Raw genomic sequence first — 26,856 nt, forward strand, 5'->3', positions numbered from 1 at the left:
CACAGCAGTAGAAGAGTAAGAGAGACAGTGGCCATGCATGGAAATTACTTTTGTACAGGTGTGGTAGGAGACATTCAGACACGAGTCATTACTCCTAATATCCACAAGTGGCCAAAACTGCAGCATAGTTGTTTCCCATTACCTTTATTGGTCAGAAACAAATCTCATGTGTCTCAGGGTTGTTGCATTTCTCAGATGACAGAAATTAGTTTGAGGTCTATTTACCCTGGCCATTCAAAGTAGATTTTTAGCCCTCTCATAAAAACAAACTCTGAAACACCAAGAGTAGATTTTTTTTAAACAATTGTTTATTATACAAATCCAACAAAGGTAAAACTGCATCAGGGAAAGTCTAGGAAACACCACCATACAACAATGGCACTTACGGATGCAGAATTGACAACTAGAAAATAACCTGGTTACCAACTTCAGTGAGAACTGAACACTTCAAAGGAAAGGAAGGCTATGGGCACATTTATTCTACTTGATTCATGGTATAAATTAGATCTATGGAGATAGAATACAAGAGCTCATGCTTGGAGCAAAACCCTCCTGAGTGTAAAGGCTGAAATCTGAATTGTAAAATTTTTAGGAAAAGGTAAACTCTCTATTGAAACTTGGCAAAGTGTTTTACCTGGACTATACACTTATCCACAACATGCTTGTGTAACTTCTTGACATACAAAATAGGCTCTCAACATCCAGTTAAACATGCTTTTAAGTGGAAGGTCGTAGCCCCCTGTCACACCTGGGCATATCTGTAGATGGGCTCTTTATGTTGATGAAGTACAGGTTAAGTTCTCCCTACCTGAAGGAAAGTTGGCAATCTAAATAATAAAAACACTGGTATGCATTCAAATCTTACATAAATAATTTTTAAACAATTTATACAAAAATAGTTCTGCATAATGTAAGATGTAACAAAACCAACTAAACAAAACGTGTCAAGATGGCTGTGGATGGTATGTGTGGTCCACTTTGACACCAGAAGCCTCGGCATTTCAAGGAACAAGGGTGCCCCAAACAAAGCTATCAACAAAAGCACTAAGCTCAGGCTTCTAAGAGAATTTCTCCAAAGCTCATCTTCCTTTCCAACTGGAATGTCTTCTAAAGGCCGCTTTAGAAATGGTCCAGAAAGCAGTGCAGTCACGGTGCAGAAAGAGCAGAGGCAAACATCTGGCTCACTCATCCCCCAAATGGGTCGTTGAACGTCTTCTCCCTCGGCAAGACTTGTGAAACAGAACTGTGTCCTGTGGTCTTTTGTTCCGAATTCCAAAGGGAATATAAGCCCACTTGTGTTTGTAGTCTTTTCCCCTCCCCGGCTGTGTTTCCCCAACCCTCCATATTTACATGCTTGTCCTGGAACTAACTTAGTTTTTGAAGAAGTTTCTCTTCAACTTGCCCAAATTGAACACTCACAGACATTTCGGCTATGAACTGCTCACAGCCTTCCTTGGTGACTTGCTTGCAGTACCTCAGGTCAATATGACAAATATTTCCACAGCGTTTGAAGAAGGACAGGCACTGGTCAGTGACCTTATTGCAGTCTGCAGAGAAGAAGAATCATATAAAGGGACAGAAGACACAGACCAAGGCCCTATATCAATTCAGGGATCCAGTAGTAGAAATAGAACACAGCTCACTAACACAGTCAACTCCTTGATGTCCCCCAAATGGGGGTGACTTTACCAACAATTGCAAAGCTTAAAAATGTATGCTTGAAAAGTGTCTTAGAGTGCTTTGCCAGGCATGTGAAAATATTAGGTTCTTTTTGGAACACTGCCCTCCTCCCCACAAATCAGAAACTACTTGTACCACAGGTTTGCCTCTTCCTGTATATAGTTACATACAAGAGCAATGTATCCTAAAGGGTCACAATGTGTTGAGGCCTTTGTCTGATGGGAATACACTGTTAGGTCTGCCTAAGTATTGCCCCCTTATCTGACTACACTGTTCAGATAAATATCCTACTTGATATGGCTTAATCAGTGAGGTCCCTCAAGTCACCTTGGGAGCATTCTACTGACACTCCAGTAATGAGTGACATACCCTACAAGTAGTGTGTGGGGTCCCCCAGCCTAATATGGGAATATTTCCATGAAACCTATGCCAAAAACCAAGAATGAAGAAAGACTTTTTCCACAAAAAAAATAAATAAATAAACGACATTCACCATATCCTGTAGACATCAGTGGTGCACTTAAAAAAAATATTTTCTTTAAACCTACTTTATTTTAGAATTGAATCCATAGTCAACTGTCTTACGTGCTAATCAGTGTCCAAATGAGATCAAGCAAGATAAATGAATTCTGGGTGGATCAAATGGATGAGAAAATGATTGCTAGCTTCCTGTCAGGGGTATTTATTTTGAAGCCTTTCCTTGGCCATCACTGTTAAGACTTTTGAATAAAAAAGAGGGCCAACTGATATCATGCACTATCAAAGTGACAGTAATCAATGCAGGCACTGACCATTGTCAATCCTGCAAATAGGAATCTCATGCCAACCCAAAGCCCTGAACATAGATGCTCACTAATTCTTGGATGCACAATTCAAAAATATATGAGGATAACCCAATTTCACAAATGTAGTAGGAATCCAAGTTCTTTAAATAGCCACAGGAAGCTGAGTCATATGCTGAGCCACTGACTTCTGAGGGTGGGATAGTTAGGCTGGAGGGGGCAGAACTATGAGGACCCTAATAAAAAGATGCTTCCAAAACACGAATCTTTCTAATATTTTTGACTTCTATTACATAGCCCTCGCTAATCTAGAACTGGCTTTGTACACCAAGCTGGCCTCAAAAAAAATCACAAGATCTGTCTGCCTTTGCCTACCAAGTACTGGTATTAAAGATGTGCACTCCCATACCTGGCTCTGTTAATCTGCTTATATAAAAGCAAAAATGCAAAGGATGATGCACATACACAATTATTTTAAAAAGTCATTCCCTTGAGGTTCAGAGTTTGATTCACTTTATAGAGGATAAAAGCACATTTTCCATACTCTTACATTTGTTTTCTCACTAGGTCATGAAGCTCCATATTGAACAGGGTCTTTTTTATGGTATTAATTTATCCTCATTACTTTCAATCAAAACTGGATGGCTATAGGCTGTCGGGTATCATCCACCAGCTACATAGTGCCTGTCTGTGGGAGGTGGGAGGTACCAGACTGTAAAGAAGTTTAATGCACAAGAAGGATCAAGAGACTCGCACAGAAAGATCCTTCCCTTCCAGTTTCCTAGGCAGAGGAGTCTTTAACCTCCAGGTGCTGTTTAAATTAAGAGCTGAAAGTAATACACCAAAAAGGCCAATGTTGCCTGCTCAAAAGTCAACTTGGAAAAGGAGGCACCTGGAAAGGCTAGTCACACTGGTGTAGAAAGGTAAGTGCCAAGACAAACGTGTGTGCCTAATGGCCTCAAGTCACAGCAGTGTGCCAGCTGGATAGCAAAGTCCTCTGGGTGAGAGCTGCTTTGAGGTGTCAGAAGAGACAGGAGCTGTCAGGCTCCACTATCTAGATGTGAAAGACTGTTTCGGGGGATCCCCCTCCCCCAGAGTTGGTGACAGAAGTGAGACAGCAGTGCAGGAGCTTGAGGGCAATGAGATATGCTCCATGACAGTTAAAGGAGAATGTTGTTGGAAGGGTCTATGTGCATCCTCGGATGGAGTGAAACAAGAGGGGCCGTCTGTCCTGTGCTCTACTCTAACCATTGCCATGCCACCGCACTCACCCAGAGACCATCACAATTGTTTTTTTCATGGCAGGGAGACAAAGTACAATTATTACAGGAAATTATTTTTTTAACCAAAAACGGTTAATCAAATTTATGACCTTAACCTGGAATTCACAGGAAATAAAAATTGGATGGAGAACAAGCCAATAATACCATGAACTTCATGTAATATAAAGAATAGAAGACTTTAGAAGCCAATGGTTTTAAGTTTCTCTTGTCTTCTAAAAGCAGCTATGGAATTCTGTGTTTGTGGTCTTGGGATAGAATCCAGGCAGGGCCTTGTTATGTGATAAGCAAGTGCTTTATCACTGTGCTCCATTCCTGATTCCTTATCAAGGATTACTGATAACAGGACAGGGGGCCTCATGTGTCACAGTGAAAAATGAAAACAAAACAAAACAGAATTGTGTGCTGCCCCCCCCCCCAAATATTGGCAAAATTCCTGTTTTAGTTATATTTTAAAAATAACCTTTTCATCTTAGGGGAACATCTGAGGGGCCAATCAGAAAGAATAACGGGCTCTTGGAAAGAGGGAGAGGTTATATTTAGAAATATCTTTTTTGTCAGTTTTCTCATCTGCAGTCTCACTGGAGAGTAAAAGAGTACTGGGGGGAGGCTGGAGAGATGGTTCAGAGGTTAAGAGGTCCAGAGGATCTGAGTTCAAACCATATTATGGCTCACAACCATCTATGCTGCCCTCTTCTGGCATGCAAGCAACACGGAGGCAGAACAGTGCACACATAAATAAATAAATGTCTCTAAAAAAAAAAAAAAGAGTACTCTGGTTCTTTTTAATCCTTAATTTAGGTGTGACAGCACTATTACAGTAATGTAAATAGGATTCTCATCCTAGGGAAACATACGAGGTCTCACTGTTATAAATGACTAATACAAACAGGTATGTTCCCCGTACTGTTTGCTGTTCTTTTATATATCTGAAATGTTTACACTATAAAATGGGGGCTGTGGCAATGGCTCAGTGTTTAAGAGGACCAAGGTTAAGTTCCAAGAACACGCAGCCATCTATAACACCACTTTCAAAGGATTTGACACCTTTTTTGACTTCTTCAGGCATCAGGCGCACACACGATGCACATAACATATATGTATGCAACAAATAAACCTAACAATTCAAAATATGAACTGGAAGAGAAACCCTACTCACACTAAATTAAAGATGGTTTTACTTGGCTATTTTTTTTAAAACAGTAAACAATGAAAAGGTTAACAAAAAAAAGGTGCAGTTTTTAATAAACATGAACTTTAAAAGTTGATTTTTAAAAAAAATTAGGAAAGTGAAGTATTTGAAGAGTCCAAATATCAAAACAATAAAACAAAAACCCTTTTATATTTAAAATATTTTAGGAAAGTTAAAAAAAAACAATTCTAATTTGGGTGGTATGGTGGTGGTGCACACCTTTAATCCCAACACTTAGGAGGCAGAGGCAGGCGGATCTCTGTGAGTTCAAAGTCTTCAGAGCTAGTTCCAGGACATGCTCCAAAGCTACACAGAGAAACCCTGTCTTGAATATCCAAAAAAAAAAAAAAAAAAAAAAAGAGAGAAAGTAAATTCACAAAACCCATTTGCATTCCTAAAATAATAATAGCACCTAAAAGGAGGAATAAGACTTGTCCATTGAAAATGATAAAAACCTACCAAAATAAACTTTAAAAGTTATAAGCAACTTAAAATATTAGGATATTACCACTGTCACTGAGGTGAAATCCCAGTGGTTTTGCAAAAATTAGAAAAGCCCAACTTAAACTTAGCAATGGACTCCAAGTTAGAAGAGATCCCAAATTGTGATGCCGACTTCAAGACTTCAACCAAGAGAATAGGATCAGGGCAAAAAAATTCTGCTAAATGGTTAAGTTAATCTCACATAATAACAATTTTATATTAATATAAAACATGTAAAATATATAATTATAACAGTCATGTAACAGAATTATAATTATTATTTTATTGGAGACACGGTCTCTCTACAAAGCCCTGACTATCCTGAAACTATGAAGGCCACGTAGCCTCAAATTCACAAGTGCTAGAATTAAAGGTGTGAGCCACAACTTCTGGCTGGTTAAATTAGCTTAAACAATTTAAAAAAGTGTCTCTGTGTGTGGTGCACTTGTGAGAATCAGTTCTCTGGTCCTAGCATATGGAACCTGAGGATCAAATGAGTCCCCAGACTTGCAGTATGTGCCATTTTGTGGATCCTCAAATGATTTGACAAGGGCATCAAGTACATTTCAATGAGGAAATAGTCTTTTTAACAAATGGTGCTGGGAAAATTATGTGCCTACATGCAAAAGAATGAAAATGAATCTACCACCATCAAATAGCATATACAAAAACAGGAGAAAAATCTTCATGATGCTAGATTTAATAACTTTCCCTGATATCACACAGATACACACACACACACACACACACAAGCAACACGGGAAACCTCACCCGGCCCGGACACGGACAGGACTGACAGATGGATAGCTCTTTCTCAATTCTGAGAAAGCTCAGAAAAGAGAGAGAAGGCTCAACAATTAATAGTGTGTATGTGTGAGTATTCTGTTCTTACATTGGTCCTGGTGACTCACCTCTGCAGCTCAAGGGAACCCAACGTGTTCTCTCTCTCTCTCTCTCTCTCTCTCTCTCTCTCTCTCTCTCTCTCTCTCTCTCTCACACACACACACACACACACACAATTAGAAACAAAGACAACTTCTACAAAACTGGGAGGAAAGATCACTAATGGATAAAATACTAAATTTATTTTCACTTCCTACTTCTGGAAGTTAGAAGCCAGGGGAGAAAATCTTTCATTTTCTGAAACAATATGGCTTACAAAATAGGGGTTTATACTCAACTATCAACCAACTAATAATGAATACACAAAATGTTTCATGTACTTCACCCAACAGGAGGCCCACAAGGACAATATGGAACCAAGGAAAGAAGGCATCCAAAGCAAGAACAAGATGGTGGTAGGTGAGGTCCCTAAATAGCAGCAGTGTAGTAGTAAAGACAGACGGGAACAAGAATTCTAACAGAAGAGAAGGGAAAAAGAAGGGGAAAAAAAGAGGCCAGGGATGAAAGTACTGTCCTGTAGAAACAACTAACTGTGTGACTAGTTAAGTTTGTAAGGGAATATTCAGTTTTGCTGTACAGTTTGCTTCAGAGCTACATTATTTGGCTTAATTAGTGACCAAAATGTACAAGATCATAAGGTCAATATTACCAACTTTAAACTAGTGGAGTCACAGTAACAGGAGGACAGAACAGCAATGAATCCTTATGTTGTATACAGACATAATCTGAACAGAAATGGCAGCACATGCCCACTATTTAGCAACACGTGGATATAAAACCTGGACAAGAGATCAGGTCTGGGGATTGCCCAAGGGGGTATGGACCAGAGAAAGGCCAGATCTGTCTGAGCACCCGATATGTATGTCTAAGATGGCAACTGGGTGCCAGATTCTTTAGTCAGATGATCATGGCCATCATGTGGCACTTAAATTTATCATGAATTCTGTTACACTAATAGGAGGTCAGTATGAAACAAGAAGAGATTAAGAAGCCGGGCGGTGGTGGCACACGCCTTTAATCCCAGCACTCGGGAGGCAGAGGCAGGCGGATCTCTGTGAGTTCGAGACCAGCCTGGTCCACAAGAGCTAGTTCCAGGACAGGCTCCAAAGCTACAGAGAAACCCTGTCTCGAAAAAACCAAAAGAAGAGATTAAATATAGAGACATGGGGGCTGGAGAGATGGCTCAGCGGTTAAGAGCATTGCCTGCTCTTCCAAAGGTCCTGAGTTCAATTCCCAGCAACCACATGGTGGCTCACAGCCATCTGTAATGGGGTCTAGTGCCCTCTTCTGGCCTGCAGGCATACACACAGACAGAAATTGTATAAATAATAATAATAATAATAAAAAGCATAGAGACATGGCTTAAGTTTTTGTTTTGTGATAGGTTCTCATGTGCCCTGGAATGGCCTTGAACATGCAGTGTAGTAAAGCACTGAAATTTAGATCATTACTGTCTCCATCTTCTGGGTATTTTGGGCTATGATACATTCTCTTAAGAAAAAAGAGAGATGGGGCTGGAGAGATAGCTCAGTGGTTAAGAGCATTGCCTGCTCTTCCAAAGGTCCTGAGTTCAATTCCCGGCAACCACATGGTGGCTCACAACCATCTGTAATGAGGTCTGGTGCCCTCTTCTGGCCTGCAGACATACACACAGACAGAGTATTGTATACATAATAAATAAATAAATATTTAAAAAAAAAAAGAAAAAAGAAAAAAGAAAAAAGAGAGAAAAGAGAGAGAGAGAGAGAGAGAGAGAGAGAGAGAGAGAGAGAGGTGTGAGGTGTACTGAGATAAAAAGATGATCTCAGTGTTATTATAGAAAATTAAACGTAGCAGGATCTACACATACACTCCCACACTTTCCGGAACTGCATTCCCACACTTTCCGGAACTGCATTGCACATCCGTAAAAAAACAACATAGAAAAGATTTATTATAAGGGCTTAGAACCAGATGCCAGCAGCTCTACAACCCTTAAATCTCAACTGAGTGAGCCTTGCGCTCGCTCACATCAGCACCGTTCTTTCCCTGTTAGTGGCACAGTTCTTGCTACCAAACCTTCACAGCAAGGAGGATTTACCTTCTGAGCACCCCCATCCCAGCTGGTGTGGATATGGATGTAAAGACAGGCAAACAAAGGAATAATGGGAGTCCTAACAGAACATAATGCAACTGTGTCAAAATGCATTTTAGTGAGGTGAGGGTATCCATTTCTTGAGGAAGAGTGACTTTCTCTCTTTTACTTTTTTTTTTTTTTTTTTTTTGTATTTTAGGCAACCAGAAAATACTGTTAACCGAATTAAGAACAAGTGGCCTTGCCACTGTCCACCTTTACTGTAAGTGTAACCAAGGTCCAAATCTTTCAGGACCTACTCTAGCCAAAGAACAATGGAAGGAATGAGAATTCTTCAGTATTTGACAGACATGAACAGTGAACTATCCTGTAGAGATTTCACTTCTAACAGGCTCCTAATAGGAAGCTCATAAGGGGCACATACAAGACATGGCAACACAGACAGAAATATAGTTTCTGCTAGTCCATTTGTGAACCCTGTATTCAGTGGTTATTGCCCACACTCTAGCTGCAGACATGAGCTTGTCTCTTAGCATCCAGGAGATGTCTTTAGACAGTAGATCAGGAACCACTGTTAGATACTATCACTGAGTTAGCTCTATTTTTTGATAGGAATTATTTCAATTTTAATAACTTCTGTAGACTTGGTGGTCTCATTCACTTATATTTCCAAGTACTGTGATTAGACGGTAGTAGATTTGCTTGGTTTTTCAGACAGGGTTTCTCTGTTAACTTGTCTGTAGACCAGACTTGGCCTTGAAGTCGCAGAGATCCACCTGCCTTTGTCTCCTGAGTGCTGGGATTAAAGGTGTGCACCACCAACGCCTGTCTAGACAGTAGTTCTTGATAAAATACCCAATGCCTAGCTGTCCCACAGATGCCGGGACTTCCCACAGGCATGGGGGCCCACCTCACCTGATAGGCTGATCTCTGTCAGAGAGTCTCGGGTGGTAGTGCCAACTGCGGTGAGCAGGTTGATGGAATGGTCAGTGACGTGGTTACAGTAACTGAGGTGGAGCTTGGAGAGCAGGGGCATATGGCGGATAATGAGCCGCAGGGAGGCATCTGTGATGTCCAGGCCAGCGAGGCGCAGTTCTACAATGTTCCGGAGCTTGCTCCGATTGTCCATCTGACCTGTTGGGGCAGATAGGAGAGAGATAATCCATCAATCCGAACAGGAAATCAAGTTCAAGTTCTGCTACTAATACTCTAGGTGTAACCTTTCATTTTATAGTCATGACGCGTATCCTACCCCAAGCCAGAATTTCAGCATTAAAAACCAGAATCTGTATTTCTAGAATCTCCAGAAAAATCAGAATAAACATGGTTGGAGGATCTGTCTTCAAGGTGTAATTGGTGAAACTATTTTTCATTCTAGCTTACTGCCCTTGTCTGTGGTTACCCCACCTCATATATGTATCATTTAAGCTTTGGGGTGTGTGTGTGTGTGTGTGTGTGTGTGTGTGTGTGTGTGTGTGTGTGAGAGAGAGAGAGAGAGAGAGAGAGAGAGAGAGAGAGAGAGAGACAGACAGACAGACAGACAGACAGACACAGACAGAGAGACAGACTAACTCAGGCATCTAGCCTAGGAACATACTCTTTGGAGTTCTCACTCAATCACTCTAATCATGATGCCTCAGAAGAGAAGGTTAAAACCACAGAAGGTTAAGTTAACAAAGAAACAGAATGGAGACCATATAAGCAGAGGAGAGTTTGCCTTTCCTTAAAACCCTCATACCCAAAGCACGCAAAGAACTCTAACCTATGTCTTCCAGCAAAGAACAAAGCTGATGACGTATAAACCACATGGAAGGAGGGGGCTGAGAGAGGGTAATGTGCTCCAAACCAGAACAGGGTATCTTGGTCACGCCATCTCCATGAGACAGACTGCTTAGGGTAGTCTGACAACTCACCTGGCCTGTTGTCTGTGGGTGGGGACAGGAGATCCCGCATCTGGGCATCCTTCAGTCCTTCTACCCACTGGACATCCAGGGTCCGGAGCAATGGACAACTGGAGCTACAGAGGGCTGAGACAGCAATCCATGAGCAGCCCGACAGCACCAAGTCCCGGAGCCCTAGGAGATAAGTGGGTACGAGTCAAGTGACACAATCCAGCTATCATTACTGCACATTTGGGATCCTTAACAAAAGCTTACCAGGCAACCGGTTGATGAGCCAACTCAGTTGCTTCTTGGAGATATTGGTCCAGCTGAGGTCAAGGGAGACAGGCTGTCGCCGGATGATGCCACTCAGCATCAGGGGCGTGATGGACCTGCAGTGGTTCAGGTCAATGCGGGTCCACAACCGCTTATCGCAGCACCTGAGAGCCAGGCCAGGCAAGGAACACATCATCATAGTTACTAGCTTACCTGGAGAACCCCTACTTGGCTATGATAACTCTTCCCCATGTGCCATCTCAAGGAAGTTCCTTTAAGATTCAGTCCTCTCCCACCTAATTAGCATCTGCCGTGGCCATATACTTACACAGAAGATGCCAGCAAGTACTCTTCATAAAATATTTCTGGACCTTACTACACCTTATAATAACACCTGTGGAGGCACTAGATCCTCCTATTCATGAGGGAGGGTCAGAAATGCAGCTAAAACTGATATGGAAAATACCAAGCTGGAATTAGTACTGGTCACTCATACTCAACTTCAGCTAAATCTAGACAAGGAATTCTATGTGGTCCTTAGTTTACCATATAAGCAAAGCAAACGGGTACCTCCCTTCCTGAGACTACATCTGTAACAGGAAACTAACTAATCTCTATAAGCAACTTAAGCAATATATGCTGCCATGGACTATCCTGAGCCACAACCTAAGCGCTACCTACACAGGGATGTCCCTCACCAGCGGTTCCAGGTTCTGCAGACCCGCATGCAGACACACAGGTCTTGGTGGCTGAGGTAGCTGAAGACTGCCATCCACACCTCCCTGTGCATGACATGGGCTGCTCCATCATCAAGGGGCAGCGAGTCAGGTGGAGGGCTGATGGGTGGCGGCCGGATCACATGACGCTCCATCTGGATGCACTTAGGTGGGGACGCAGAGGGTGGGGGCCGGGACATAACACGAGGAGGGCTGCGCAGGCCAGGTCCCAGTGGGTGCCGTAGCTCCCGAGGGGTGCCGTTGAGCCCCTTGCTGAAGCGATGGGGGCGCTCGCAGTGGCTTAGGGGCCTCTTAGGCTCCTCGTTCTCACTTTCGGGCTCTGACTTGATGGGCTGGTGGGTCTCGTGGGCCAAGGTACTCTCTGTCTTTTGGATCTCGTGGTTGAGCTCCTTGCTTAGCTCTTTGCTCAGCTCCTTGTTGGGAAGCCGCCGTTTCCGGCGCATCTTCACCTTTTTCTTCTCTTCTGGGCCTTCAGCCCCTTCAGTGCTGGGCCCAGCGGTGGGTGAGCTGGAACGTGACTGGTCACTCTCCCGGGCCTTAGGAGGTGCCTCAGGCAGATCGTCCTCTGGTTCCTGCTTGAAGCGCCGAAGGGGTTTGTTGGCCAGTGCCAACCGATCCTCAGCGTTCTTCCAGGACCGCCGCTGCAGGAGAGAGGTAAGGGTAAGGATGGGTGGCCTGTGATAACCTATGCAGTTTGGGATAGCGCCCACCCCAGACTTTTCAACCCAATCATGGGACACACAAAGGCCATCGGGGTGTTGCCTGGAGCTCTGAAAGCTGAAAAGTGAGCTGCAGGTTCATGAGGGAGGGGGAAGATGGTACCTTTTTCCTGAAAAGCTTATCTTCTTTGCCAGGTTTTAGCTGTCATAAGGAAGAAAAGGATACAGAGTTTGCTCCTGGACTGGAGGAACATCATCCCCTTTACACACCACCACACTGCGAGCCCAGTCTCTTCAGCAAGGGCTAGGACATCTTCCCCACAAAGCCATGTCCTTCACATCCGACTAACAGACAGCATAGTTATAGTTCTGCCTGTTGACTTCCCAGAAAATAATAGAAATGATAGAGGACAGTCAACTGTTCCCACCCAGCTGACCTCCCACCTGAGACAGACCAGAGATGGCAGTTGCTCATCAACAACAGCTACTGCTAAGGAAGCCCAGGCAGCTGGAGAGCAGACAGGAGGCATCCCTAGCCAAGACCTGCCAGGAGCTTCTCCAGACGCCACCTTGTGGCTACTAAAGGCAAGGCCCATTAGCAGAGCAGGGTCACCAGGATCTTCCCAGCTGCAGCTTCCCCAACCAATAGAGGCTTCTCAATCTCACAGAGCTGGCCCACTGCCGATTTGAGCCCAGGCCACAGGAGCATCTGTAGCAATGGACCAGGGGTTCTGAGGGGTGGAGAGGAGAACAGCCTGGACTTGCAAGTCCCCAGGGCCTCGGGAGGGTGGGGCGTGGGAGCACCTGCTGCTGGAAGTAAGTGAGACTGGATCTCCACCAAGGGCTGAGACTGCTGCCTAGAGGGGGCCTCGGCGAGAGGTGAGAGGAAGAACCGGGGGACGTTTGAAGCGTCGAGGCCTAAAGGGGGTGGGAAGAGGAGTGACTTTGCTTGTTTCTTTCTTTTGGGCCAGGCTCTCAGGATTTGGGTGACCTGCTCAGGGCAGCTCTTAAGAGGCCAGGATCCCGAGTTCTACCCATTAACCTTCCCTGGTCCCCCGCCCTCCACCCCATACTTAAGACCAGCCACACCACCCTTCTGCTGCTGCCCAGGGCTTCCCAGTTCGTACTCGCTTGCGTCCACTCAGCTCTTGGGGCTTCTCATATTTCCGTTTCCTCCTTAGGTGCACATCATCAGACTTTCGGCGTAGGATGCTATCTGCAGGCACCTTTTTAGGGTGCTCATCTGACTTGCGTCGGGGAGCCTCTTCACACTCACTCCTCCGTTTGGCAGGCTCCTGCCCTTCCTTGTTGTCCCGGTTCATCTTCTGCTCCTTGAGCAAGGAGCCAGGCAGGTTGGAAGCATACTTAAAGCCAGGGCCACGCTTTTGCTTGTAGGCCAAAAAGAGAGAAGACCAATCCAACTGTATATCTTTGAACTTGCTCTTCCTCTCCCAGCCCGCCGCACCCCACCTGACTGACAACTGGGGACAGGCCTGGCAAGGCCCAGCCCATCCCTTTCTGCCAACCCGACCCAACCAGGGACTTGGAGTCCGCACTCACTTTCCCGGTCTTGCCAGCATGGTTACACTTCGGACACTCCCAGCAGTTGGGAAGCTCATCGTTGACCACACCCTCTGATTCCTTAATCTGAAAGGACAGGACAGGACTCAGTGGGCAGGAAAGGGTGCCAAGAGGGTCCACAAGGATACAAGGTCTGCCTCAGCATTCACACCCCTCCCCCAAAGCTGTGTACATCTTGTGTCTAGCCAAAAGAAAGGCTCTACCATGTGGTTGTGTTATTTAATTTAGCCGAGCACAGGAGAAATAGAGAAGCAGTAACTAGCAGGAGCGCCTGGCTTCCAAAGCTATCAGGTGGGTGTGATGAGGGAATAAGGGCCAAAAACAAAGGCCCTCATCCCTTACAGCCCACAGATATGAATGCATTCTGGAATAGAGACATGTACCAGCATAGAGTGGTTTCTTCCTTTCCAAGGTGGAACCAGCCACCTGAGCCAGGCAGGCACAGAGGTCACCCAGAAGGCAGTCCTGTCCTAGCATACCACAGGAACGGGTTCCTGGTGCAGAGGCACAGGTGAGAAACCACATGGCCTCCTTGGCTTAGGCCCTTTTCTCTCAAAAGCCAGAAGTCAGGATACTTAATTTCTATCTGCTGAGATACTTTGAATCCTGCTGGAGTTCTGAGGTACTGGTTATTCAGAATTAACTGAATTTATTCACTTAGGATACTGCCTGAAACTCTTCCTGTCCTGGACTTATCACCTAACACAGAATGCCCTAGAAGTGAGGGTCCTCTAGGAATTCAGCATGACACCTATATATCCTCACGACCTGAGCAGCAGTCTCTAGGGAGGGAATCTAGCTGCCATATCATAACCATCGGGTCCTAAATCATAACCATCGGGCCCTAAAGCATGGAGAGAGGGCAGGGGGTGTGTTCAGGGCCCTTAGAGCTACCTTAAGGCATCCAGGGTGGATGATCTCGTTGCAGATGGAGCACTCCATAAGCATGAGGTTAAATTTGCCTTCTTCCTCTTCCACTGTGTCCTCCTTTCCTGCCTCGCCACACACAAGGCACACGGCAGTGTGGGGCAGCACTGGCTGGGGACCCAAGAAACATTGAAGTCAGCAGGGAGTGAAGACAGACCCTAGTGGAGACTAGGCAAAAGTTCTCGTGGGCCTGTCATGAATCAGAAAGCTGATCCAAGTGAATTTATTTACCTGTTTACATATTATCAGCACCTCTATGTGCCAGGTACTCTACAAGAACTAAGAATATAACAATGAATAAGACAGATCAAAATCTCTTGCACCCTGATCTTATCTTTTGGTGGAAGTAGACAGACAACATAAAGAACATATTTTGATTATCTAGACAAATTTAAGAGTCAGACAAGGCTTCCCACTTGGAAAAGATCAGAAAGAAGTATGTCCACAGAGGGGCTGAAGTTCATCTTACCATTGGTATCAGGGCATAATCCACATGCCTCTGTTTCCAAGACCTCAAAAGAGGAATGTGGGGTCATACCTATCTTGAATAAGGGCAAGATACGATTTACCTTCTGAAGTAATGGTTCAAAAGCATGGGTGGGTGAAACTGCTGGGAGTCCTCAGGACTAGAGGCCAGATCCTGTCATCCAGGCAACCAGTCACCCAGGACCACATGCACACTGGAAGATCACCAGTTCCGCTTCATATCTTTGATTATTAACTTCATGAAAACCTCAACCCTTGAACACACATCCTTTTCACACAGGAAGTATGCACAAAGTACTTCCCCATGCTGAGGGACTGTTATTACAGGAAACGTACATGTGACTAATGTGTGAGCTCCACTGACCACCAAGTTCTCCACACAACATCATTTTATTCCGTCCGCCCGTCCGTCCATCCATCCACCATCAGGGTTTCACTATCTAGAGTTACCCTGCAGCCCAGGCTAACTGGAAACTCATGAACTACCTGCTTCATCCTCCCCTTTACTGGGATGACTGATGTGAGCTACCATGTCTGGCTTAGAACATAATTTTTATTTTAAAAAGTAGAAAAACCATTAGCTGCTGTTACATATTCTTGAAGACCTACATAATCCTGTCATTTACAAAAAGAAAACAAAGTGTCAATTGGTACAAATGACAAAATTCAAGAATCTAAAAGCAAATGAGGTTTTCCTTCACCTGGTAGTCTTTCCATGGCCAGGAACAGGTTTTCTTATCAGAATGATGGCAACATTTACTATCAAATGTGATTCATTTGTATATGCTCAGAGTATGCTGCAATCCTTGGGAAACTCGGCCTCAGTAGCCAGTGTGTAATGTTACAACATAACTGCAGGAGCGAGGGCAAGACAACTTTTAGTGCAACAGTATAAAAATCTGACTGATACAGTTTCAGATTCTATTTTGCAATTAACTTAAAGAAGCTGCCGAAGGGTAGTAGTGGCCCATGCCTTTAGTCCCAACACTGAGGAAGCAGAGGCAGGAAGTTTGCTGTGAGTTTGAGATCAGAGCTAGTTCCAGGACAACCAAGGCTATACAAAGAAACCCTGTCTCAAAAAACCAATAAACAAACAAATAAAAGGTGCCATCTATGGGATTCTGAAGGCTTGAAGTTATGTTCCTCCCTTGTTCAACTATCTGTTGGAGGCTGAATTTTTTTTTTTTTTTTTTTTTTTTTTTGGTTTTTTGAGACAGGGTTTCTCTGCAGCTTTTTTTTTTTTTGTTTTTTTTTGTTTGTTTGTTTGTTTTGAGACAGGGTTTCCCTGTAGTTTCTAGAGCCTGTCCTGGAACTAGCTCTTGTAGACCAGGCTGGCCTCGAACTCAGAGATCCGCCTGCCTCTGCCTCCCGAGTGCTGGGATTAAAGGCGTGCGCCACCACCGCCCGGCTTCTCTGCAGCTTTTTTAGAGCCTGTCCTGGAGCTAGCTCTTGTAGACCAGGCTGGTCTCGAACTCACAGAGATCCACCTGCCTCTGCCTCCCGAGTGCTGGGATTAAAGGCGTGTGCCACCACCACCCAGCTATGGAGGCTGAATTTTCTTAATCCTCCACCCAAAAGAAAATATAACAGGTGGTATATAGAAGAAGCAGATATGAAATTAAAAGTCATAATGAACCAGATACAAGAGATATATAGAAACATGCAACAGTGCCATTCTTTCCCCTAATTATTTTTATTTTTGAAAATAGAATTAGCAGCCGGGCAGTGGTGGCGCACGCCTTTAATCCCAGCACTCGGGAGGCAGAGGCAGGCGGATCTTTGTGAGTTCGAGACCAGCCTGGTCTACAAGAGCTAGTTCCAGGACAGGCTCCAAAGCCACAGAGAAACCCTGTCTCGAAAAACCAAAAAAAAAAGAAAATAGAATTAGCTCTCATAAAAATGTGTCATTTGTGAATATGCTTAATTTAAAATGAACTTAAAACATTTACTATTTCTCAATTGTATTTTCCAACATAATACTAGTAAACAAATAGCAGATAAACAATAGTTTTCTGGGGTCTTTATAATTTCTTAAGATCATATGATTTGAGAATTGCTATTATACATGATGATACACAGTGAGATCAGGGGCCAAGGCAGATAGATCTTCAGTCTTCTTGTGCTAATTAATGCCTAGTACACAGGGATCATTTCCTTGTTTTGGTTTGGCTTTAGAGACAGGGTTTCTCTGTGTTGCCCTGGCTGTCCTGGAACTCACTCTATATACCAGGCTGGCCTTGAACTCACAGAGATTTGCCTGCCTGTGCCACCTCCACCCAGCTAGTACCACCAGTTTTAATTAAACTGCTTCACAAGGACCTCGACATAAGCTGGGAAATATACATTCCATAGATAAATTAGAAAGTCTTTGTGAGGCTGGGAATGGTGACCTTTATTCCCAGAACTCAGAGGCAGAAATAGAGGCAGGTGAGTTGCAATGAGTTTGAGCCCATTCAATGTTACACAGAGAAACCTTATCTTAAAAACAAACAAAAACAATCCATAATTTTAAGGAGTCTGTCTGTGGAAACTGCTGGTTTTGAGAAGTGTCACCTAGACCTTGGCACAACTGGAAGTGGCCCACCTCTGCACAAGTAGGAAGACACAGGAAACCTATGTGATGTGCCTTCTCATCTCTGCAGATGCCTGACGAGTGCCTCCTTCCACAGTCTTGTTAGTAAAGACTCTTCGATTTCTCTATCCCCCATATAGCTTCTTAAATTAGCTAAACATTTTCTCCCCAAAGACACTGCATTTTGTAGTCCAGTCTGATTTGGCAACTATTCAGAGCAGTCTGGCCTCACACTTTTGTCAACCCTCCTGCCTCAAACCTCTGAGGGTTAGCCTTCCTCTAACCCTTCCCCTTTAACTGCCCGTGGTCCATATGCTTGCCCCCTTTTCCAGCCCTTCTTCTCTTGATGTATAAAGTCTACCTCCTTAGGCTCCCTGTCTCTATGTGGCTTCTCACACAGACATTCTTTTTTTTTTAAACAAATATTTATTAAGTATACAATTTCTGTCTGTGTGTATGCCTGCAGGCCAGAAGAGGGCACCAGACCCCATTACAGATGGTTGTGAGCCACCATGTGGTTGCTGGGAATTGAACTCAGGACCTTTGGAAGAGCAGGCAATGCTCTTAACCGCTGAGCCATCTCTCCAGCCCTCACACAGGCATTCTTGCTTCCCAAGCTCATCTCCATGCAAGAATCTCTAAGTTGCATCACCATTGGTGCCTCAGAATCAGTCTTTACCCTCACACCTTCCTTTTGCTTCCATGGGCTGTTCCCACCAAGACATCCCCTATTCTACTGATGACATACATGGCTGAACTCCTTGTTTTAGATGATGCCCTAACCCCCTCCAAGGTTGACAGTTTCCTGTGACCTTGACCTTGTTCACCTCATCAGGGTCCTTTCTGCCTTTTCTTGTCCTCCAAAACCCAGCCTTTGCTACTTCAGATAATGCTGGAACACAACATTTCCTTGGGTTTCAGTGAGCTGTCTTTGTTTTCCCAAATACCAAGGTGGCCAACATCTCCTCATTCCACAACCTTCTGTTATTTCACAAAGACTTCCTCCCACTACCCCCTAAGAAGGGTGTCTCTATATATTTCTGACTGGCCTGGAACTCTACATAGACCTGGTTGGCCTGGAACTCAAAAGATTTGCCTGTCTCCTGAGTGCTAAGATTAATTTAAGGTATGATACAGGTTCAGTTCCTGGCACCTGCTCATTTGGTGGTTCACAACTGCCTGCAACTCCAGTCCCAGGGGACCTGATACTTCTTTCTGGCCTCTGTGGGCATCAGGCATATACAGTAGTGCACAGACACAAATCATACACACAGGTAAAACACTCATACAATGCACAAAAGTAAATAAATCTAAAACAAACAACAACAAAAAAAACCTTGCATTTGATTTTGAGGAATAATATGCAGAATATATAAAGAACTTCTACAACTCATGAAAAGACCAAAAAAAAAAAAAAATTAACTTAAAGATGGGCAAAGGTCTTGAAAAAAGATATATGGCTAATGTGTACATAAAAAGGTGTTCAACATCAATCATTATTAGGGAAATACTATATAAAGAGCAAAAAAATAATATGGCTTAAGATGTAGAAAAATGGAATCTCTGTACTTCTTGTGCAATGTGAAATTGTATCACCACTGTGGAAATTACTCAAAGAATAAAAACGGAATTATGATCCAACAGTTCCACTTCTGCCCAGAGGACAGATCTCAAAAAGGTGTTCAAGTATTCATGTTTATTGCAATGTTATTCACAAGAGGCAAGAGGTAGAAACAACTCGAAAAAGGTATGATATACATCTAATGTAATCATGCATAAATCCACTATTACTCAACATTAACAAATTTCTGAGCCAGGTGTGGTGGCACACACCCATCCCAGCATGTGGGAGGCTGGTCCAAGAGGACTGTCAAGAGTTTGATGCCAGCAGGGCTACAAAGCAACACATGGCACAATAAACAGACATACAAATTTTTTCTTTTTTTTTTTTTTTGAGGGGGGAGTGGGGTCGAGACAGGGTTTCTCTGTGTAGCTTTGGAGCCTGTCCTAGAACTCACTCTATAAACCAGGATGTCCTCAAACTCATAGAGATCCACCTGCCTCTCTGCTTCTTGGTGCTAGGTGTGTGCCACCTACAAACATACAAAGCTTTAAATTAAAACAATTCTGTCACGCATGACAACTGTATCTTTGAGCATATTATAAATAAAATAAACTACTCATAAAATGACAAACACGGTCCACGTTCACACACACGCTATCTACAGTGGTGCAACTCTTAGAAAATGAAAATGTTGTGGTTTTTAGGAAGTGTGCTCATATGCCAGTATAAGCGCAGGGAGAAGTGGAAGGTGCCCAGGGCCTGGGAGTGGGAGCAGCAGCATTCAGGGAGAAAAAGCTCACTAACTTAATACCATGCTGGACTTAGGGACCAGTTCACCAGGGTTGAGGAATCTGGTTACTCCAGCTAAGCTGGCTTTTTAATGGGGCGGGAGGAAGACCACTGGGCCCCCAGGGAGCAGCGCTCAGGGAAGGCAAATTCTGAGAGTGTAGTGGAGGGAACTAAAATTGAACTCTAGGACTGTGTCAGGTTGCCAAAGAAGTGTGAGGTGTATGAAAGGCTGGCCAAGTTCTCCATGGGCCCAGATCCCCCATGCCATGTCTCATTCCTCCTCGTCTAGGACAAAACTGACCACCCACCCAAACTTCTAACAATAAAGAAAGGACAGGAAAGAAAGGACCAGAATCATATGAACTGTACCATAAACGCTAGCAACAGGATTCATGTCAAGACAGGCTCTCCTGACCTCTTTAATAAAGTACTCAGCCATTTCAAGAAGGGAAGAAGAATTATAGACCACCAGCTGACAAACAGGAGCCTGACACGTGGCAAGGCCACCCCAGTACAACCAAGGGTAGCTGAGAAGAGCATCACCTAAAACCCCTTATATCCCACAAGGAGCTCCTTTAGGGCAAGACAGACCAGCAAGCAGGAAGCAGGGAAGCCCAGCATCCTGTGAGAAGAGCCCCTACCCATGCATCCCATGCACTCACCGCAATGCACTGTCGCATGATGCAGCTCTGCTTCATGCGCCCGGGGCCTCCAAATTTCTTCATGTCCTTGCAAAAGTGACACTCTCCACACTCCGTCCGCAGGCAGGCCTCGCACTTGCGGCATCGCGTCCGGCGCCTGCGAGCTCCTGCTGTTGTTCGGTTGGCAGCCAACTTCACCGCTGAGGCTGGGCCTAACTTGCCCTTAGGCCGACCCACCACCCGGTTCTGGTGGAGAATGGATGGAACAAATGAAATGGGAGGCTCCAGGAATAGTCAAGCACCTAGGAGAGAGCTTCAGGTTGAGCTGTATACCCAAGCAAGAGACGCTTAAGTTGGCAATCTTGGTACCGCAGGGATGGGATTCAGGACAACTAGGTTAAAGGAGAGCAAGTCAAGTAAGCTCAAATTTTATGACAGGTAACTTTTTGAAAGGGGAAAACTTGGATATAGGCAGACATGTACAGTAGGAACACATATGGAGACATGGGAAAGTGCCGCCTGACTGGCATCCAAAGACTATAGACCAACATCAGACGCCAGAAGCAAGGAAGGATCCTCAACTTGAACCTCTGGAGAAAATTTGATCTTGGACTTCTGGTCTCCAAAACTATGAGGCCTATAGTTTTAAGCCCTCTACTAGCACAGCTTTAGGGTAACTAAACTACTATAGAAAACATCCCAGCTGTGCTGGCAGCCGCCCTAGCCTCAGACCTTTTAGACCCTGATGGCTGCTGACATCCTCCTGGCCACAGTTAAGTGACACTTCCTGAGAAAGGGGGCACACCAGGCCACTGTCTGCTTCTGATACCTGTGCCAGAACACCAGAACATCAGAAACACATTACATAGGACCAATTCACTTTTTGGGGAAGCTCAGGGGCCCAGCACTCATGAGAGTGTTTGTCTCAAGCTCTGAGACAAGGCACAGAAAAGCTGACATCACAGGGGTCCCATGCAACACTGTATGGCCATCACATAGATTCCCTGCCACCCAGACACGCAAGGAGAATTGGGCAGTCCCCTGAAAAGGAACCTATAACTTCAGAGGCCCTTCTTAACTGGGCTTCAAATGTATTCTTCCTTGTAACTGGGAAAAGCAGATCAAATAAAAATAAAGCAGCGCTCAACAGCTATAGTTCTTGCCTCTAGTCCCCAACCCCAGAGCCTCCTGCAAATCTAGGATGCATGGTGGACCTGATAAGACAACTAACTACTGGGAGAAACCATGTCTCAAAAAAAAGCACCAAAAAACAAAATAAAAAAACAAAACAACAACAACAAAAAAAAAATTAAAGACCTATGTAGAAAAGTTTGCTGGGTGGTGGTGGCACACGCCTTTAATTCCAGCACTTGGGAGAAAGAGACAGGCAGATCTCTCTGAGTTCAAGGCCAGCCTGGTCTACAAAAGCTAGTTCCAGGACAGGCGCCAAAGCTACAGAGAAACCCTGTCTCTGAAAGAAAAAAAAAAAAAAGACAACTACAGGGGCCACTGTGCACCAAGGCTCTGAGACAGGAAGGACATCATGGAAGAGAGTACTGTCTAAAGCAGTGGTTCTAACCTGGGGGCCGAACAACCCTTTTACAAGGGTTGCCTAAGATCATCGGAAAATACAGATCTTTAAATTATGATCAGTAAGAGCAACAGAATTAGTTATGAAGTAGCTACAAAAATAATTTTATGGTTGGGGGTCACCACACATAAGGAACTGTACACAAGGGTCAGAGCACTAAAACATTGAGAATAACTGGACTAAAGCCTTTTGGAGCATGAGTTTACTGGGACAAGTTTAGTCCCTCTGCTAGGGAGGGCACTAGCTTAATTGTCACCTAATGTTTAAAGTCACTTTTCAGGCAACTGCTTATTCTCAGTAAACTTTGATAGTTTGCTAATAATCCTAATCCACAGGTCTGCAGAGTCGTTACTGTGCAGCTTGCCAGCTTCCAGGGACTTCTGACCTCAGGGGCTTTCTAGGGTGCCCGCCCACATTAGAAAGAAAAGAAGTCTACCTTTCTCCTTGAACACAGCCACATCAGCATACTTTCCTAGCAGTCTGTAACATTCAAGTTAGTTGTCACGCCTCTACAGGCTCAAGTGCTAAGAGGTCCGTGACACTCCTACTCTATCTGCTCTGAACCCCAATTTGCTCTCACAGGGTTTCTGGCCCATATACCCTCATCTCCCCTATGATGGGAGGAACAAGGATGAGCAGGATTCCAGTCTAGAGGGCTACCCACCCACTAGTCACTCTTCCTTCAAGTAGCAGAGGCTTCCACAGAACCTCTTTTCCTTAAAGTGAGTCTTGGCTTCCCCCAAACACACATAAGACCAGTTCTATCTTTAATGGAACACAACAGCCTTTATATGACATACTGCATATGTCAAGCCAAGTCAGTCTGCCATCAAGTAAGTATATCACAACCAGAGTCCAGAGTTTGTGAATTTGAGAATGGCACACAGAGACTATGGGCCTGAGTTCTGAAAACTCAGCAACTGTCCAAACAGCAACAAGAAAGCTGCCTAAAAATCAGCAATGCTGTCAAAAGTAGAACCCAGAGGGTGTCTTCTCCTTACAGCACACTGTACCTACCTTTTACCAGGGGCCAGTGTCCTCACAGCTCACTCATCAAACTTTGACAAACATGGCAGTGACATGAGTCACTGGGAGCCTCGGGTTAGGCATAGAGAGGGGTAGCATGCCATCCAACTCCAAGGGAAAAACCAAGGAGGGCTTATTTTGTTACAGGAAATTCCATAGACTGGTCTCTTTTATGAAAACAAAACAAAAGTAAAGTAAAGAAATTCAGTCCAAAGTTATGTTGAATGCCAAAGGCCAGAGGGGCTTACGTTCCCTTACTTAAAGCTTACTGCCTACCTCAACAAAGTGAATCGACCTAGACCTAACTAGCAGAGACATCCTGGAAAATGACAGAGCAAATGACAGAAACCTTCAAAGAAATTGTTTCCCAGGACCTCTCTGTAAATCTAGCTAGAGAAAGGCCTTGGCTATGGTTACCAGCTGGCATGTTAAAAGGAAACCAACTATAACCGTTGTGGTGGCGCACACCTTTAATCGCAGCACTCAGGAGGCAGAGGCAGGTGGATCTCAGTGAGTGAGGACAGCCTAGCCCATGGAGCGAGTTCCAGACAGCCAGGACTGCTAAACAAAGAAAGTTTGTCTTGAAAAACCAAACCAAACCAAAACAACAACAACAACAAAACCCAACTAAAAAGCCAACTAGACCTAGGCATAGTGGTGCATACCTTTTACCTCAGCACTCTAGTAAGTCCAGCCTAGTCTACAAAGAAAGTCCCGAGACAGGGTCACAGAGAGGCACTGTCTCAAGAGAAAGAGGAACAAACAAAACATCCAACTAGAACTCTGAAGAACCAAGCAGAAAATCCCCACAGCAGCAGATTCTAGACAAGTGTGAAGACAAAAAAGGAAGATGAATTAGCCAAAGTCACCTCATTTTGCCATGAAGCTTTTCTCACTATCCTCTGTGCAGTCCCCAAAGCTTCCAACACGAGTTCTGAACTCCACAGTATCCTTTATGCCACCACATGGAGCATGCCAGCTTCAAGATCATTTACTGATCTTTTTATTTAAATTCCCAGGCTGGCCCTGAATTTATCAGGTAGCCAAGGGTGACTTTAAACCCCTGATCCTCTTGCCTTCACCTCTTGAGTGCTGAGATTACAGGCATGTACCACCAGGGCTGGGGATGGAGCCTAGGGCTCAGTGCATGCTAGAAACTCAACTACGTTCCCAGGTCTACTTGTTGATGTAATCAGCCCAAGACCCACATTTTTAATTCATTAAAAGAGAAAAAAAGGGGGATCATTTATAGCTGGGTGTTGGTGGTGCAAACTTTTAGTCCAGTCCCAGCACTCCCGGGAGGATAAGCAGGCGCGGATCACCATGAGTTCAAGGCTAACCTGGTCTACAGAGCTAGTTCCAGGACAGCCAAGGCTACACAAAGAAACTCTGTCTCTAAACAAACGAACCAACCAAACAAATAAACAAACAAAAGGTTATAAAAACTAGAACATATATACTTTAAAGGGTTCTTTCCCCAAGACCAATTCAAAAGCATCTCCCTTACAAGGAAATGTCTCACTATGCAGCCCTGGCAGACCTCAAACTGCCTGCCTCTTCCTCTTGAGTGTTGGGATTAAAGGTGTCCCACCACAACCTTAAACGAAATGTTATGTTATTGTAAATATTTAATGAGTATCTCCGATCTACCAGGTTCATCTTCCAGAAAGTTTATGGGTAGAATCTCACTAATCCCACATCTATGTGACACACATACGCACAAATGTTTTTTAAAAATGATGAAAGTCAAAGCTAAGGAGAACTCGGCTGTAGGGTTAGCATGCAGGAGACTCTTGAGTTTGATCCTCAGAACCAAAAAAAAAAAAAAAAAGAAAAGAAAAAAAAAGAAAAGGAGAAGTAGGAAGAAACAATAAAATGGAAGGTTTTGGACTTTGTGGTTCCAAAACTTATTACAAAAGGGCAGTCAATAATAAGGTGCAATGCTGGCACAAGAACTACAGATTATGGAAAAGAACTGGGTCTAGAAATGAATTTTTTTTAAGCAAATGGTTTTCAACAAGGGTACCAAAAAAAATTCAGTTGAGGAAAAGAATTTTTTTTTCAACAAATGATGCTGAAAAAAGTTGAAATCTACATGCAAAAGAATGAAGAGAGCCGGGCGGTGGTGGCGCACGCCTTTAATCCCAGCACTTGGGAGGCAGAGGCAGGCGCATCTCTGTGAGTTCGAGGCCAGCCCGATCTACAAGAGCTAGTTCCAGGACAGGCTTCAAAGCCACAGAGAAACCCTGTCTCAAAAAACAAAAAACAAAAAAAAAAGAATGAAGACAGGACCCTACCTCACACTACATACAAACACTACATACAAAAGATAACCCCAAATGTATCAGAACCCTAAACATAGAATTAAAAGAATGTACAGGTGTTTAAAAAAAACTAGAAAATATCTGCATGTCATCTAAGCAGAAAAGAGCTAGGATATAGATGGGTAGTGTAGCTCACGCCTTTAACCCCAGCACTCAGGAGGCAGAGGCAGGCAGATCTCTGTGAGTTCGAGGCCAGCCTGGTCTACAAGAGCTAGTTCCAAAGTTACAGAGAAACCCCATCTCAAAAAACAAAAAAAAGAAGCCGGGCGGTGGTGGCGCACGCCTTTAATCCCAGCACTCGGGAGGCAGAGGCAGGCGGATCTCTGTGAGTTTGAGACCAGCCTGGTCTACAAGAGCTAGTTCCAGGACAGGCTCCAAAGCCGCAGAGAAACCGTCTCGAAAAAAAAAAAAAACCCAAAAAAAAAACCCAAAAAAACAAAAAAAGAAGGGTGGGTGGTGGCTAGGATACAGAATAAAGAATTCTTAACAACTCAATGATAAAAAGACAAAAATATCACCCTAAAGCTGGGCCAAAAGAGAGCTAGAGAGGTAACTCAGTGGTTAAGAGCACTGCCTGTTCTTCCAGGAGTTGGGTTCAATTCTCTGTACCCACAAGTGACTTAATCACCTGTAACTCTAGTTCCAGGGAATCTGATGCCCTCTTCTGGCTTCTAGGGGCATTGCATGTACACAGTGAACAGACACATGTGCAGGCAAAACAATTAGCTATTTCTTAAAAAATATAAAACACACAAATGACCAACAAACAAGGACAAGATGCTCAGCATCACTAGCATTAAGAGTCTGCCATGTGCTCTGGGGATTCATTCATTAACCCCCTCATTCACATATTCACCCACTCATCCACCCACCCAAGTGTTTTCTGGCTGTAAATTATGAACCAGATTCAATGCTAAATTCTGGGACTACTGAGATGAGTAAGCTGTGTAGCCTACTCGTAAAGACATTACAGTCTGGAAGGAGAAATACAGAAACCACGTAAATTAACATGATGATACTACAAGCTAACTCTCAAGTGCTAGTCACTTTTTAATATATTTGTATCAATAGCTTATTACAAAGTAGGAATTGTGTCCATTTACAAATAAGCAAACTGTAGACAATGCAGTTAAGTAACCTTCCCACTGTCACAGTGCTGACAAATGAGAAAACTAAGCTATGAGCCTAGGAAGTAGTTCTAAAGCCTGGACTCTAGTATGCAAACCCAGAAGAGATGCCTCATCTTCCGGAAAAGGCAGGTCGGAAAGACCAACACACACCAAAGCAAATGTGATTCCAAAGGCAGCAGAGGGAGAAGAGGACTCCACAGGACAGTGCTGAGGATGGGGTTAGGGAGTGGACAGTCTAGGCAGAAGGAAGGAAAAAATAGAGATGTGAAAGTACATGAT

The 26,856-nt window shown here is 44.1% G+C and overlaps 1 protein-coding gene across 12 annotated transcripts in view; it reads right to left on the reverse strand.

Moving 5' to 3' along the window:
* Positions 1 to 286: 286 nt before the first annotated feature.
* Kdm2b (lysine demethylase 2B) overlaps positions 287 to 26,856 on the reverse strand; it is a 129,047-nt gene continuing 102,477 nt past the window's right edge. For 9 of the 12 annotated variants that reach the window (XM_038346739.1, XM_038346736.1, XM_038346740.1 and 6 more), the window contains 11 exons: positions 20,528 to 20,752; positions 14,422 to 14,565; positions 13,507 to 13,593; positions 13,074 to 13,343; positions 12,751 to 12,864; positions 12,110 to 12,148; positions 11,249 to 11,928; positions 10,551 to 10,714; positions 10,308 to 10,469; positions 9,310 to 9,528; positions 287 to 1,547 (listed from right to left, as the gene is read on the reverse strand). In XM_038346739.1, coding sequence (XP_038202667.1) covers positions 1,366 to 1,547; positions 9,310 to 9,528; positions 10,308 to 10,469; positions 10,551 to 10,714; positions 11,249 to 11,928; positions 12,110 to 12,148; positions 12,751 to 12,864; positions 13,074 to 13,343; positions 13,507 to 13,593; positions 14,422 to 14,565; positions 20,528 to 20,752 — 2,286 coding nt within the window. In that variant the 3' untranslated portion in view covers positions 287 to 1,365. The remainder of the gene's footprint in view (positions 1,548 to 9,309; positions 9,529 to 10,307; positions 10,470 to 10,550; positions 10,715 to 11,248; positions 11,929 to 12,109; positions 12,149 to 12,750; positions 12,865 to 13,073; positions 13,344 to 13,506; positions 13,594 to 14,421; positions 14,566 to 20,527; positions 20,753 to 26,856) is intronic. The other 3 variants (XM_038346737.1, XM_038346738.1, XM_038346747.1) reach the window with 1 other exon arrangement.

The sequence above is a fragment of the Arvicola amphibius genome, chromosome 10, assembly GCF_903992535.2.
Source record: "Arvicola amphibius chromosome 10, mArvAmp1.2, whole genome shotgun sequence".
NCBI classification, from domain to species: Eukaryota; Metazoa; Chordata; class Mammalia; order Rodentia; family Cricetidae; genus Arvicola; species Arvicola amphibius.